Source organism: Salmo salar, chromosome ssa22 (genome assembly GCF_905237065.1).
Source record: "Salmo salar chromosome ssa22, Ssal_v3.1, whole genome shotgun sequence".
NCBI classification, from domain to species: domain Eukaryota; kingdom Metazoa; phylum Chordata; class Actinopteri; order Salmoniformes; family Salmonidae; genus Salmo; species Salmo salar.
The window spans coordinates 28,599,920-28,615,000 of record NC_059463.1 but is presented as its reverse complement, the minus strand read 5'-3'; the positions used below and the strand labels follow the sequence as shown (position 1 = coordinate 28,615,000).

General features: G+C 43.6%; 1 protein-coding gene across 1 annotated transcript in view; it reads left to right on the top strand.

Annotated features, from left to right (window-relative positions):
- The window catches only part of LOC106583067 (ATP-dependent 6-phosphofructokinase, muscle type), a 15,489-nt gene extending 510 nt beyond the window's left edge, over positions 1-14,979 (top strand). The window contains exons 3-23 of the mRNA XM_014166849.2: positions 3,041-3,114; positions 4,066-4,143; positions 4,905-5,094; positions 5,494-5,659; positions 5,749-5,793; positions 6,000-6,108; positions 6,268-6,363; positions 6,840-6,932; positions 7,148-7,273; positions 7,365-7,429; positions 7,522-7,585; positions 7,752-7,898; positions 9,924-9,994; positions 10,192-10,279; positions 11,116-11,268; positions 12,066-12,230; positions 12,355-12,416; positions 12,551-12,662; positions 13,504-13,603; positions 13,920-14,025; positions 14,367-14,979. Of these exons, the coding sequence (XP_014022324.1) occupies positions 3,041-3,114; positions 4,066-4,143; positions 4,905-5,094; positions 5,494-5,659; positions 5,749-5,793; positions 6,000-6,108; positions 6,268-6,363; positions 6,840-6,932; positions 7,148-7,273; positions 7,365-7,429; positions 7,522-7,585; positions 7,752-7,898; positions 9,924-9,994; positions 10,192-10,279; positions 11,116-11,268; positions 12,066-12,230; positions 12,355-12,416; positions 12,551-12,662; positions 13,504-13,603; positions 13,920-14,025; positions 14,367-14,520 (2,264 nt within the window). The 3' untranslated portion in view covers positions 14,521-14,979. The remainder of the gene's footprint in view (positions 1-3,040; positions 3,115-4,065; positions 4,144-4,904; positions 5,095-5,493; positions 5,660-5,748; positions 5,794-5,999; positions 6,109-6,267; positions 6,364-6,839; positions 6,933-7,147; positions 7,274-7,364; positions 7,430-7,521; positions 7,586-7,751; positions 7,899-9,923; positions 9,995-10,191; positions 10,280-11,115; positions 11,269-12,065; positions 12,231-12,354; positions 12,417-12,550; positions 12,663-13,503; positions 13,604-13,919; positions 14,026-14,366) is intronic.
- The last annotated feature ends 102 nt before the right edge of the window (positions 14,980-15,081 follow it).

Sequence of the window (15,081 nt, the reverse complement as noted above, 5' to 3'; positions counted from 1 at the left end):
TTCCCATTCGCATGAGGCAGCAGCAAACTGTGAGATGTTTTACTTCAGGTCAACAATTCCCATAATTCACGCGCAGAGCTCTCAGAGGCTCTCATGGAATTTGGAGTTGTGAAACAATAGAGTATAGGGAGTTAAAGTAAATATAATTTGTGTTCAAAGTCATGGCTGTACTTCAGGGTGATGCATAGACTGACTACTACAGAAATGCATTGATTTTTGTTCAAAGTGAAATGTGTCACAGCACATATGTACTGTATCAACTTATAGAAAACATGCCTCTTATTCTTGTGGTTTGAAGTCCAACTGTTGACAGGGTGGTTCAGTCACAGTTACAGCCACACAGTTTGCCACACCCACTAACACAGCCAAATAAACTGTAATGATTGTGGAAGGAGGAGTTCTGATATTAAAATGAAATGTTGTCACACTGTTTGAACATATGAAATGTATTACATGTATTACATGGCACGTAAAGACCCCTCTCGGTTGTCATCAAGATATCTTATCACATGGAAAGGGCAACGTGAAATCTTCCATCCAAGGTTGCCAGGGTCACCGGAGTATTCGCACTTGTTCACTACTCCCCACAAATTAAAAATCATTGGATTGGTGTAGGCATGGCTAGAGGGAGTTTCCATAAACCAGTCATTTTGTTTTAAATCAATCAATGGAAGAGAACAAGTACACACTTCAGGAGAAAGGAAAGATTATTAGGACGTCCCAGAAGCCTTCCCCCTGACCTTTAGCTGGATGGTAAATACCTCCCCTTGGAACTTTGGGATGTCTGCCGCTGACCACATATGACCATATGTCAGGGAGCTGTCTGTCTGTCTGAACTTTACATCGTTATGGAGCTGGGTGGCTCTTGTCGGCTAGACATTAATCCAAGGTTCTCTCTTTCTGTTTTTAAATTTATTCTATTTCTAGACACCCTGGCTGCTCTGTTCTTTAAATATTCACCCGTATCTTTATCTTTCCTCTTTCCCTCTCTTTCCCTCACCTCTCATTCCCTCTCAATCTCTCAGTGTCTGTTGGAGGGGAGTAATTTTAGAGGGGTGACCTTTCTGTCATATGACATGGAGAGGTGGAGGAGGAGGAATAGTGAAGTGTGCCACCCTATCCCTCCTCTATCCTCTCCCTCCTCTTCCACCTATCTTTTTACTCCATGCATGTTGAAAGGGGAGACACTCTTGCCACCTCAACAGACACACTATCCACATGTGTTGCCTTTTAGACTGGAGCTGGTATATTGAGACAATGAGCTGGTAAAATGCACCTCTCTCCCCTGTCTCCATGTCCCTCCTGTCTGTCCTGTCTGCCTTACTCTCCCTGTCTGCCTTGTCTGCCCTGACAGTTCAGTGACACAGAGACATAGGCAGTTACATTCCAACTACATGCCCAGGAGAGCTTAAAAGTGCATTGTCATTCCAATTGTGTGAATGTGACAGGAGAGCTCTTCAGTGTTCCACTATGCTATGGTTCCTCTTAGTCATACATGACGATCAGGGGCCCAAGTTATTCCTGACCATGTGAACTCACAGGCAAGCCCTACACGGGCATGCATTTTAAGCCTGAACCCTACCCTCTGGACCCTAGAACATGATTATCATCATGATCGGGTACATGTACATGCTTATTTGATGTTCAGTAAAATCAAAACAAATTAGACGAGTCTGTTAAGAATGAAGTGATAGAGTAAAGAGATACCAGCTGTTGTGAGGGTTAAACCTTGTCTGGGGTCCTGAACTGTTATTTAGCCCATTTAGCTTCTATATAAACCAGTCACTCTGGTACTACTGTGGCTGGCCCCTGGTGTTTCCTATATACACTGAACAAAAATATAAACACAACATGTAAAGTGTTGGTCCGATGTTTTATGAGCTGAAATAAAAATTCCCAGAAATTGTCTCTAAGCACAAAAATAGTATTTCTCTCAAATGTTGTGCACAAATTTGTTTACATCCCTGTTGGTGAGCATTTCTCCTTTGCAAAGATAATCCATCCATCTGACAGGTGTGGCACATCAAGAAGCTGATTAACATGATGATCATTACACAGGTGCACCTTGTGCTGGGGACAATGAAAGGCCACTCTAAAATGTGCAGTTTAGTCACACAACACAATGCCACAGATCTCTTGAGGGAGCATGCAATTGGCTTGCCGACTGCAGGAATGTCCACCAGAGCTGTTGCCAAAGAACTCAATGTTAATTTCTCTACCATAAGCCATTTTAGAGAATTTGGTAGTACATCGAACCGGCCTCACAACCTCAGACCACGTGTATGGCGTTGTGTGGGCGATGATTTTCTGATGTTGTGAACTGATTCCCTCATGTTGGCGTTGGGGTTACAGTATGGTATGGACAGGCATTAGCCAGGGACAACGAACACAATTGCATTTTATCAATGGCAATTTCAATGCACAGAGATACTGTACCATCCTCATCCTGAGGCCCAAGGATCTGTACACAATTCCTGGAAGCTGAAAATGTCCCAATTCTTCCATGGCTCGCATACTCACCAGACATGTCACCCATTGAACATGTTTGGGATGCTCTGGATTGACGTATACAACAGTGTATTCCAGTTCCCGCCAATATCCAGAAACATCGCACAGCCATTGAAGAGGAAAGGGACAACATTCCACAGGCCATAATAAACAGCCTGATCAACTATATGTGAAGGAGACATGTCGCATGAGGCAAATGGTGGTCACACCAGATACTGACTGGTTTTCTGATTCATGCCCCTACCTTTTATTTTAAGGTAACTTTGACAAACATATGCATATCTGTATTCCCAGTCATGTGAAATCCATAGATTAGAATTTATTTAAATTGACCAATTCTCTGTAACTCAGTAAAATCTTTGAAATTGTTGCATGTTGCGTTTATATTTTTGTTCAGTATAATTATGCATATGTAAAGTTTGTAGCACACAGCATGAAAGCTTAATCACACTGTGTTGTGCGTCATAGTTCAAAACCACCTGTGCAGGTGGGACTGTGTCAGTGATGTTTAAACAACCATTCTGTGCTACAGGTATGAATGCTGCTGTGAGGGCCACAGTCAGAATGGGCATCTACACTGGGGCCAAGGTCTACTTCGTTCATGAGGTTAGTACCTGACTTGTATCCACCCCATCTCATCTACTATTTCATGTTACCCACACTCTATTATAGTCTATAGCTGTTAAAGGTCCAATGCAGCCATTTTTATCTCAATATCAAATAATTTCTGGTTAACAATTAAGTACCTCGCTGTGATTGTTTTCAATTAAAATTGTGAAAATAAACAAAAATAATTTTAGCAAAGAGCAATTTCTCAAGCAAGAATTTTGCTGAGACTGTCTGGGAGGGGTCTGAGTGGGGAGGGGAAAACTGAAAACTAGCTGTTATTGGCAGAAAGGTTTGGAACTCTTTCTTATTGATCTATTAACTAATTAACCACCTGGTGATGTCACCAGGCAGGCAAAAACTCCATCCCACCACAACAGGCTGACATTTCAGGCAGTCTTCTCAAAAAGCTCATACAATAAAAGGGCATTATCATAATTTTCACAATTTCACATTGTTATTGCAACCTCATAGTGTGGAAAATGAAATATAGAGGACCAGTCAAAAGTTTGGACACACGTACTCATTCAAAGGTTTTTCTTTATTTGTACTATTTTCTACATTGTATAACAATAGTGAAGACATCAAAACTATGAAATAACACATATAGAATCATGTAGTAACCAAAAAAGTGTTAAACAAATCAAAATATATTTTATATTTGAGATTAATTGACTTAATGTGATTGCCCAGAGATTAAGTGATTGCCCAGAGATTCCACCTACCTGGTGTCTCAAGTTTGAATCAATCCCTGATTAGAGGGGATGGGATGTAAACCAGCAGTGCTAAGACCCCCAAGAACTGGATTTGAGAAAGGGCGATGCTACTTTCAATTTTCCATGCCTGTAACCTTAACGTAAAGGTCTGTCAGAAAAGCCACCTCAGTTACCCTGGGTTTCACCTTAGATACTTCCACGACTGTGAGTGACAGGTTTGTGTCTTCATCTCCAGGGTTACCAGGGTCTGGTGGATGGAGGTGACAACATCAAACTTGCCACCTGGGAGAGTGTGTCTATGATGCTGCATCTGGTGAGCACACATATTGTATACAGTATACACACACACACACACACACACACACCCATACAAAATCACATGCATAGACAAAAAGCATGCTTGCACACATTCACACACATTCACATGCACATGCATTCACAGACACACATACATATAGACACACAGACACTCCCAAAAACATGCAAGCACATGCATGACACATACATACGCATGTGCACACACACAAACTCACTCTCTCTCCAATTACCTCCACCCTCACACTGTCTTGAGCTCTCCTTAGTTCCTGACCAAATGTAACCTTTCAGTGAAGGACGTGGAATCTGTCCTCTGTAACTCAAGCTGGTCCTAGATCAGTGACCCTCTGGCCAGGAGGAACTCATCAAATGCCAGAGTTCACTGGATTTAATGGGCTTCCATTCTCTCTCTTTTCTCTCTGTCTGGCTCTCTCTATTTCTCTCTCTCCTTCCTTATCTTTCTCCCTCATTCCTTCTCTCTCTCTCCCTCTCTTTTTGTGTTTTTTTTAGTAATGAGGATGGCTCATTAAAGTAAGACAAAAAGTTTCTCCCTCTCTCTCACACATACACACACACACACTATATTCATGAACCACAATCTCTCACCCCCCTCTGCCTATAACCCACATCCTTTCCTTCTCTACTTCCTCCTCCATCTCTCCCTCTTTTTTAGCCCAACTGAATGTGTTCTGTTGGCAGACTATGTGGGTTCTGTTTGTGTCATCCACTGATCCCGCCCCCTCTACTGTCTCTTCTCAGGGTGGAACTGTGATTGGCAGTGCCCGCTGTATGGACTTCAAAGAGAAGTGGGGGCGTCTGAAGGCCGCCTGCAACTTGGTCAAACTGGGCATCACCAATCTGTGTGTGATCGGCGGTGATGGTAGCTTGACTGGTGCCAACCAGTTCCGTACAGAGTGGAGCGAGCTGCTGGCTGACCTGACAAAAGCGGGTGAGATACCTGGGCCACCAACAAGACTACATTACCCAGCAACCTTCACTCAAAAGCAACTACTATAAAACATCATGTAACCCACTACTACAACCAGTCATGTTTTAGATTATCCTAAGAGGAGGGGATTAGGTCATAATTCCTTATGATCTAAAAGCCAAAACTGATCCATATGTGGCTCCTTATAGTGTACTTTAATGCCTCTTTGTGGACCCAAGTCATTTATCCAAAGTGACTTACAGTAGTGCTTGCATTTATTTTCAAATGGGTGGCCCCAGCTGGCATCAAGCCCACGACCTGGGTGTTGCAAGGGCTATGTTCTACCAACTGAGCCACACAGGACCACAAGTAGTGTATTAAATGTGAGAGTTGACTGCTAGTTTGTGTGTCTACCACCAGGAAAGATCTCAGCGGAGGAGGCTAAGCGTTCTTCTCATCTGAACATCGTGGGCATGGTGGGCTCTATCGACAACGACTTCTGTGGCACTGACATGACCATCGGCACTGACTCTGCCCTGCACCGCATCATAGAGGTGGTGGACTCCATCACGACTACTGCACAGAGGTACACACACACACACACACACACACACACACCAATATTAAGTCATTTGTGAACATGAGTAAATCTCTTTCACTTATTTCTGTTGACAGTCACCAGAGGACCTTTATCCTGGAGGTGATGGGCAGACACTGCGGGTGCGTGCCTGCCTGTGTGTGTGTGTGTGTGTGTGTGTGTGTGTGTGTGTGTGTGTGTGTGTGTGTGTGTGTGTGTGTGTGTGTGTGTGTGTGTGTGTGTGTGTGTGTGTGTGTGTGTGTGTGTGTGTGTGTGTGTGCCTGCGTACGTGCGTGTGTGCATCTGTGCGTGCCTGTGTGTGTATTAACATTGCTCTCTGTCTCCACAGCTACCTGGCCCTGGTGACTGCTCTGGCCTGTGGTGCTGACTGGGTGTTCATCCCAGAAATGCCCCCAGAGGAAAACTGGGAGGAACATTTGTGCAAAAGATTGATTGCGGTACCACACCTCCTGTCCTTCTCCCTCTATCCCTCTATTCTTCTATCCCTCAATCCTTTCTCCACCTCTTCTGATTGAGCCTCTCTTTATCTCTTTGTCCCTCTCTCTTCCTCATATACTAACACACAAAACAACGCTCTCTCTCCGTCTCTCTCTCAGCAAAGGGGACGTGGTTCTCGTCTTAACGTCATCATTCTGGCAGAGGGAGCCCAGGACCGTAACCAGAAACCCATCACCTGTGACCAAGTCAAAAATGTGAGATATGACATCCCCCAGTCAGTAGAAGCTGGCCATAACCTCTGAAACAGGCTGAGATGGCGGTGATGAAGAGGGCTTGCGTATTGCTACTTCCTGCTCTACTTTTCTTTTTTATGGCCCATTTTTTTATTATTACTTGCTTGCTATACTTATGTAAAAACATTAATTCTATTCTACCGAACCATTTACTTTATGTTCGTTTTCTTATCTTTTCTTATTTCTTATTGTTTTTGCATTGTCCAGAAGGAACCTGCAAGTAAGCATTTCGTTGGATACCATGTGCATCCCGTATATACAGTATGACTAATAAAACTTGAAACGTGGCCCAAATGGCATTTTATTCCCAATATAGAGAATAGGGTGCCATTTGGGACGCAGCCACAGATTCCCTAATGGTTAAGGTTATAACGGGCTAGCGTAATGTGATCTGACAGAGGACTGATGCTGTAATCTCTCTGTGTCACTCTATACAGCTGGTATCCAAGAAACTTGGCTTTGACACCCGTTCCACAATCCTGGGACACGTACAGAGAGGTGGCACCCCCTCTGCTTTTGACAGAATCCTGGTAATCCATCTGTCTGTCACCACTTTGTGTCTGTCAATCAGTCTGTCTGTGCCTGTATTATTTTCACTCTGCTGTCTAATCTTTCTTGACCTTCAGGGTCATTATATAGTGTAATGTTCCTGTAATGATAATCAACCCTTTATTCATGAATTAATTAATTATCTCTCTCTCTCTCTCTCTCTCTCTCTCTCTCTGTCTCTCTCTCTGTCCCCCAGGGTAGCAGGATGGGTGTGGAGGCTGTGATGGCTCTGTTGGAGGCCACCCCAGAAACCCCAGCCTGTGTTGTCAGTCTTTCTGGGAACATGGCCATCAGGCTGCCTCTCATGGAGTGTGTCCAAGTGGTGAGCTATACACCTATTATCTACTGAGAGTTCCATTTCCTTTAACTCTAACATTTTCATTCTCTCCTCGCTCCATTACTCTTTCTCTCAGACTAAAGATGTGACCGTAGCCATGACTGAGGGGAGATTTGAAGATGCTGTAAAGCTCAGGGGAAAGTGAGCCTTTTACTTGGCTTCTTTTATTCCTTCTTTATTTGCGCTTCGAGATAAAAACCGTTGGTCATTTTCTTTTCACTGTCTGTTTGTAGGAGCTTTCAGAATAACTGGGACACATACAAAATGCTGGCTCATGTGACCCCCCCAGAAATGAAGGTGAGTAACAGCAGCATTTTCTTTTTCTTGCTGTCTTGGTCACGTGTTTGGGCAACTGGTGGTACATTTGAAGGCATTATAGGACTTTTTCCCCACAGTGTAGTTCTTCTAATCATGTTGCGCCCAAAATACATCCTCTCTCTCTCTCCTGTTCTCCCACTCTCAGAGCAACATCAACATTGCCATTATAAATGTTGGCGCCCCCTGTGCTGGGATGAATGCAGCAGTGCGTGCAGCTGTCAGGGTCGGTATCATCCAGGGACACCAGATGCTAGCTGTACATGACGGCTTTGACGGCCTGGCTAACGGACAGGTGGGTCATTCCACCTGAGGATTTCTTGTAGTGGACAACTTGTTCAAGCTGTTAGGAGTCACTGGGTGCATCCCAATAATATCTCCTATCTCTTGAAGGGTGTACTCCTTCACTACTTCCCACAAATCCTAGGGCCCGATTCCAATTTAGGAAATGATGTCTTTCTTACACACACCTTTCCTATGCACTTCTCAGTAGTTGGTATTCAGACTTACCTTATGAACGCATGTAATGGGCTTTGCAGGCGTGGTTCCCTTGCACACGCTGAATACATTTAATTCAAGTGCTGAAATCCCTTCCACTTGCTGGCAAACAGATTTTCTCGTTGAGTTTTCATTCAATAACATTTTCAGTACATTTATCTTAAGCCATCCCTTTAAATACGGTGTACCTTTTAGTTATAATTTTGTCAACAGACTCACTAGAATATATGGAGCGAACGGGTTCTGAGTATTAGGGCTCAATGAAGGAAAGCCATCTAAATATATGCAGATTCATCTCCGTTTCAGCATCAATTGGCGGGGAAAAATGTTTTAGTGTACCATAGTAGGCTATACCCTCGTTTGTTGCCTGCGCTAACTAAGGAACTATGTGATGACACGGCCAAGTATTGCGCCATGTGTCAGGTTCAAACTGTCACGGCTTGGTCTGCGCTCCGATCCATAACCATTTAATTAGCCTACATGTGTTTTTTTATATTATCAACTTTATTAATGATACTCAGCAACAACCACATGGCCATGACGGCGTTTACAGAGGAAGCAAATGAAGGTGAACGAAACAATGGAATTAAATGGAATGATAATGCAGTCTATACCATCTGAAGAGAACTAACAGTAAATTAGCAGTTGAATATGTGTTGTTATTAAGCCTACTGACAGTCGATACTGATACTGGCTAATATTCAACATGATAGAAATAGGAAGCAGAGAAAGTCAGGGTAGTCTATAATTAAGACAATCCAGAGTGCCCATCCCTCCAACTTAAAAGGCCATACAATTAAAATGGCACAGCATTTCATAAACTTTACTGAAAGAAAGTTGATATGTTGATATGCTTTAGTTTACTGCCATATGACTGGTTTCACATTTGTCTCCAGCCATTAGAAGGTAAAATATATCTATAACAAGTGTCATTTATATTTACAATTCCCTTATCCAAACAGATTACTAATTTACCCATCTCTTTTCAATAGCTCTTATCAAGTTATAAATTACAGTGCATGGAGAATGGTGTTATTTATATTGTAGGTCAGAATACGGTGTATCTGTACACACACCTCCACCACACCTTCATTTATTTGATCCCAACCAAAATGAATAGCAGGTGAATAGCACGCTATTCTTAAGTTCATGGTCAGAATACGCTGTGGTAAACCGTAGGGTGTTGGGTTGAGCATGCAGAGATTGACACAGAGACAGGGAGGCTTTAGTCCGAAAAAACTACTTTACTAAGACAGAAAATAAACATAACAAAGAAAATCACTTCGGTTTGGCTCGGTCCTTCTTCTCTACTGTGGCTTGATGCCGGTCTCTCCCCGTTCTCTCTCGCGGTGTTCCACCGTGCTCCTTTTATTTGGCCTCCACAGCTGGTTGGAACTTTCCTCTAATTACCTCCACTTAGAGCTGTCTGTATCGGGGTGCCCAGCTCCCGTATTCCCAGCAGAAGGAGCCAATGTCGCCTCACGTACCTCCCCTCTATTACCATCCCCCGGGGTAGACCTCCTGGGATACCACAACGCATAGAGAGAAAAGTGCATAAAAAGGGAATTACATTCCATTTACACACGCTTAACTCGGGTCAGAATCGGGGCCTTAAAGCATTGGATTGGTGGAGGCCTGGGCTAGTGGAGGTTTCTACCATTTTCTTATACTAATCATTTCCTTTAAATTCAGCGAAGGGAAGTGAACTAGTGACATCATCAGGAACATCAGTTCATTGCCAAGTTGTTGCACAGCTCATCACAAATGACACATGTGCACATGCACAAACATACCATACTCATCTCTCTTTCCTCTTCTCCAGATTGAGCCTATCATCTGGGCTCAAGTGGGTGGATGGACTGGGAAGGGAGGGTCCAATCTCGGTACCAAGAGGTGAGACATCTCCACAGAGCACACACACCCGTATGTAGGGCCTCAAGGTCTTCCTGACCATGTGACCTGTCCAGGAAAAGCTAAAAGTCACGTGTTTAGGATGAACCCAGGGCCCTAATTATAGGAATAGAAGCCTCTGTTGACAGATTAACCAGATGGTCACATTTAACTCTCTGTTTCTCCTCTCTGGTGTGAAGACACCTGCCAGGTAAAAACATTGAGCAAATCAGCCTGAACATTACCAAGTTCAACATCCATTCTCTGATCATCATCGGAGGCTTTGAGGTGAGGATCGAGGGGTTGGATTAGAGAGAGTGTTATGATGGTTAACTGGCACTTCATGACACTTCATAGAATCGGTCAAAGTATAAGTGTAAAAATATTCTTGATTGAACATATTCATTAAACATAAGCACTATAGTTGACAAACTATTAGTATCATGAATATTGTCATGTCTGTTGATGCTGTCGGGTTCACCTAGGGGTCATGATAAGGGTTGTACCAAAATGTTTGATGTATTAGAACAATTGATTATTCTTATGTTGTATTAATAGAAGGATAGGGGTTATAAGACCCTAGGGTCCTAGACTACAGATTAACAATATATATTCATCGTAGAGGTTTAGTATTCCACAATTGTTTTTTAGTTCTCTCTCTCTTTCTTATAAAAAGGCCCCTCTGAGAATGTGTGACTGAGACAGAACTCTGCAGGGGAGTGAAAGAGATAAGACTAGTCAAACATTCCACAATAAATCAACTTTGGGGAGTGGACGTTTACTGCTAGGTTTTAGATAACACTAAAAGTCATTGTTTATATAGGTTGGTAGGCAGGGTTTTGGTCTCAGGAGTAAAAAGGTAATGACGTAGGTAGTGACATCACCAGGCTAGACTGAGGGTGTAACAAAACTACTGGAGACTTTTTGTTTGATGCAGAACTTACTCTGAAACATGCGCTATGTTCCTGATTGTCACCTTCTTTCTGCAATTGCTTTTTGAATGATTTAATTAAAGATATTGTCATAATGCTAATTTCACCAATGAGCCAATGATTGACAAGGAGGAAAGGAACGAACCCTAACAAAGCCTAATCCAGATGTTGATGCCGTTGTCTCCTTGTCAGGCGTATCTGGGTGGTCTGGAGCTGGTGACAGCCAGGGAGATGTACGAGGAGCTTTGTATCCCCATGGTGGTCATTCCCGCCACCGTCTCTAACAATGTTCCCGGATCGGACTTCAGCATCGGAGCTGACACCGCCCTTAACACCATCACCATGGTCAGACATATCCTGATGCTTTGTCACTTTACCCTGCCTTTATGTACATATCTACCTCAAATACTTCATACCTCTGCACATTGATCTGGACATTGATCATCTGACAAATAACATTTGATTTGACACACACACACACACACACGATGTACCCCAGATACACACACACTGTACCCCAGATACACACATGCAGGCACACACACACACACACACACACACACACACACACACACACACACACACACACACACACACGCACACACGCGCTGTACCCCAGATACACACACACTGTACCCAAGATGCACACACACACACACACACACACACACACACACTGTACCCAAGATACACACACGCAGGCAAACACACACACACACACTGTACCCCAAATACACACATGCAGGCAAACACACACACACACACACACACACTGTACCCCAGATACACACACACTGTACCCAAGATACACACATGCAGGCACACACACACACACACACACACACACACACACACACACACACACACACACACACACACACACACACACACACACACACACACACACTGTACCCAAGATACACACATGCAGGCACACACACACACACACACACACACACACACACACACACACACACACACACACACACTGTACCCCAGATACACACATGCAGGCACACACACACACACACACACACACACTGTACCCCATACACACAAAGGTTTAAATACACATATGACAATACCCAGACACACATCTCTCCTCATACTTGCCCCTCTCTTTCTCTTCTTTCTTCTGTCAGACTTGCGACAGGATAAAGCAGTCTGCTGCTGGCACTAAGAGGAGAGTGTTCATCATTGAGACCATGGGGGGATACTGTGGCTACTTAGCAACCATGGCTGGCTTGTCATCTGGGGCAGATGATGCCTACATCTATGAAGAGCCTTTCCATATCCGTGACCTAGAGGTCAGAGGCTACACGCAGAATAACAAAGATGGATGGATTATGTGGTATACTTCAGACACATCCCAAAAAATGGGGACCCTGGGCTGTTGAATCATGGTTTTACTGTTGTATTGTTTTACTGCAGCTGAACGTGGAGCATCTGATAGAAAAGATGAAGACCTCAGTGAAGAGAGGCCTCATTCTCAGGTGGGTGTGCTCTCCTCAAAAACACATCCTTGCCTGATATCCCTCAGACATTATCATTCTCTTGTTTCTCTTGTTACTACAACTAACAAATGATGGATTGTCTTATAATAATATCGCCCTCCTCCTGCCCACAGGAACTCTAATGCCAATGAGAACTACACCACACAGTTCCTCTACAACCTGTACTCAGAGGAGGGAAAGGGCACGTTCGACTGCAGGATGAATGTCCTAGGACACATGCAGCAGGTCTGATGGACGCTTCTTCTAGCTGTTTCATGGACTCAACTCTAAACCTGTAGCTAATATTTCTGAAGTAATATAAGGATATAATATATATATATATAGGTCCATTATCTTTTCCACATACTTTATATCCGGTTTTAGTTAATACCGAAAGCATTTTTTGCCATCCCTAAAGTGTTTTGTACACTGAGTTCCTAATATTGAGTTGCACCCCCTTTTGCCCTCAGAACAGCTTCCTTTCGTCGGGCATGGACTACACAAGGTGTCGAAAGCGTTCCACAGGGATGCTGGCCCATGTTGATTCCAATGCACAGTTATGTCAAGTTGGCTGGATGTCCTTTGGTTGGTGGAACATTCTTGATACACACGAAAACTGTTGAGTGTGAAATCCCAGGCAGCGTTGTAGTTCTTGACACACTCAAACTGGTGTGCCTGGCACCAACTACCATACCCTGTTCAAAGGCACTTAAATCTCTTGTCTTGCCCATTCACTCTTTGGTGCTCTTTGGTGCATTCCTTCTTTAACCTTTCTCCTCCCCTTCATCTACACTGATTGAAATGACATCAATAAGGGATCATAGCTTTCACCTGGATTCACCTGGTTAGTCCATGTCATAGAAAGAGCTGGTGTTCTTAATGTTTTGTACACTCAGTGTATATATTATATTTTTTGGAATCAATTTATGTATATGCTCATATGGGAATACCTCTCTCTCACGATCTATCTATCTCTCTCTCTCTCTCTCTCTCTCTCTCTCTCTCTCTCTGTCTCTCCGTCTCTCTGTCTCTCTGTCTCTCTCTAACTCTGTCTCTCTGTCTCTCTCTAACTCTGTCTCACCACCAGGGTGGAACCCCCACTCCCTTTGACAGGAATTTCGGTACTAAGATGGGATCCAAGTCTGTCCTGTGGCTGACTGACAAGCTGAAGGAGTGCTACAGACACGGTGAGGATCATTGACACGCTGGACCAAATGTCTTCAAGCAGATGGAATTGAGTTCATTTATTCGATCACCTCAATACTTTTTCCATCAAGAAGAACAATGTCTTCATAACTTGCTCTCTACAATGCATTTACATAGATTCATGACCTTCTGTGCCCACTACCCCTGGCCTGGTCCTAGATAGGTGTTTAATCCAACTCCTCTGACTACTGTTGTCCTGCCATGAGACAGGAGCTGGATAAATCCCATACAAACAGGTCTGGGATAAGCCAGGCTACTGCCCACCTATACTGATACTGGCCCTCTTTGTGTCCCCAGGTCGTATCTTTGCCAACATGCCAGACTCTGCCTGTGTGCTGGGCATGAAGAAGAGATCCCTGGTCTTCCAGCCCCTGGCTTCCCTCAAGGACGACACTGACTTTGAGTAAGTCCTAGTCATCCCTCTGTTTCCACACTTCCTTCTCTTTCTCTCCTCCTTCTCCCTCCTGTTTGTGACTATTCTTTATGTGTTCCACATTGAGTTCAATGTTTAGTTGAAAGTGCTGTTGTCTGGAAGTCTGTGCCAATCCATTTAGAACCATTAAATGTTTCTTTGAACAGATTGCTCACAGAAAGCCAGCCCAGGTTCCTTCTAGCATTTCCCTTGTTATTTTTCCTCTATTTCCTGTTTTCTTCCTCTGATCCCTTTGTCCTCCTCACTCCCCTCTTCCACCACCCTGTCTTCTCTCTCCTCCCTCATTCCACTCTTCCCTCCTCCCTCCATAGGCACCGTATCCCAAAGACAGAGTGGTGGCTGAGGCTAAGGCCCATCCTGAAAATCCTGGCCAAATATGACACTGTGGAAATGGACACCTCTGAGGTGGCTGCCATGGAGCACGTCATCAAGAAGACAGGCCTAGTCAAGGGGGGCAAAATGTAAACAAACAAATAAACATACATATAAACACAACCTCACATAAACACATACATACCGACCCTTAGTATTGCATCTCGGCCCACCCACTCCTATGAAGAGAAAGGGATGGTAACAGTCAACCATTCAGTCAACAGTTGTATGTAGCATCTCAGTGTAGTCCTAGTGGTTATGAGGAAGAGACTGTACATACAGTTTGTTGTGTGGAGCTTTGAACTGTTCTACATCGCAGAAGTCATTCTACACCATTCTGCAGAAACCCTGCTACAATACTGTGCAGATCTCTCAGTCGAGTCAGTCTAACACTTTTATCTCAAAGCCACAAAAACACTCTCGGTGTGCTGTTTCCTATGTCTGGCTCACTGCTTTCTCCCCTGTTTGTATGGCAGACCACTTTACAAAATGAAGACTTCTTTCTTGCATTGAAACTGAACTAGGATATGTAATAAAACTCTGCTTCATTTCTGGAGGTTTTATTCGTTTTTTGCTACACACATGACATGATGAAAGATAATGTCAAATGTACTATGTTTAATGAATATCAAATATTTAGTGATAAAAGGTTAA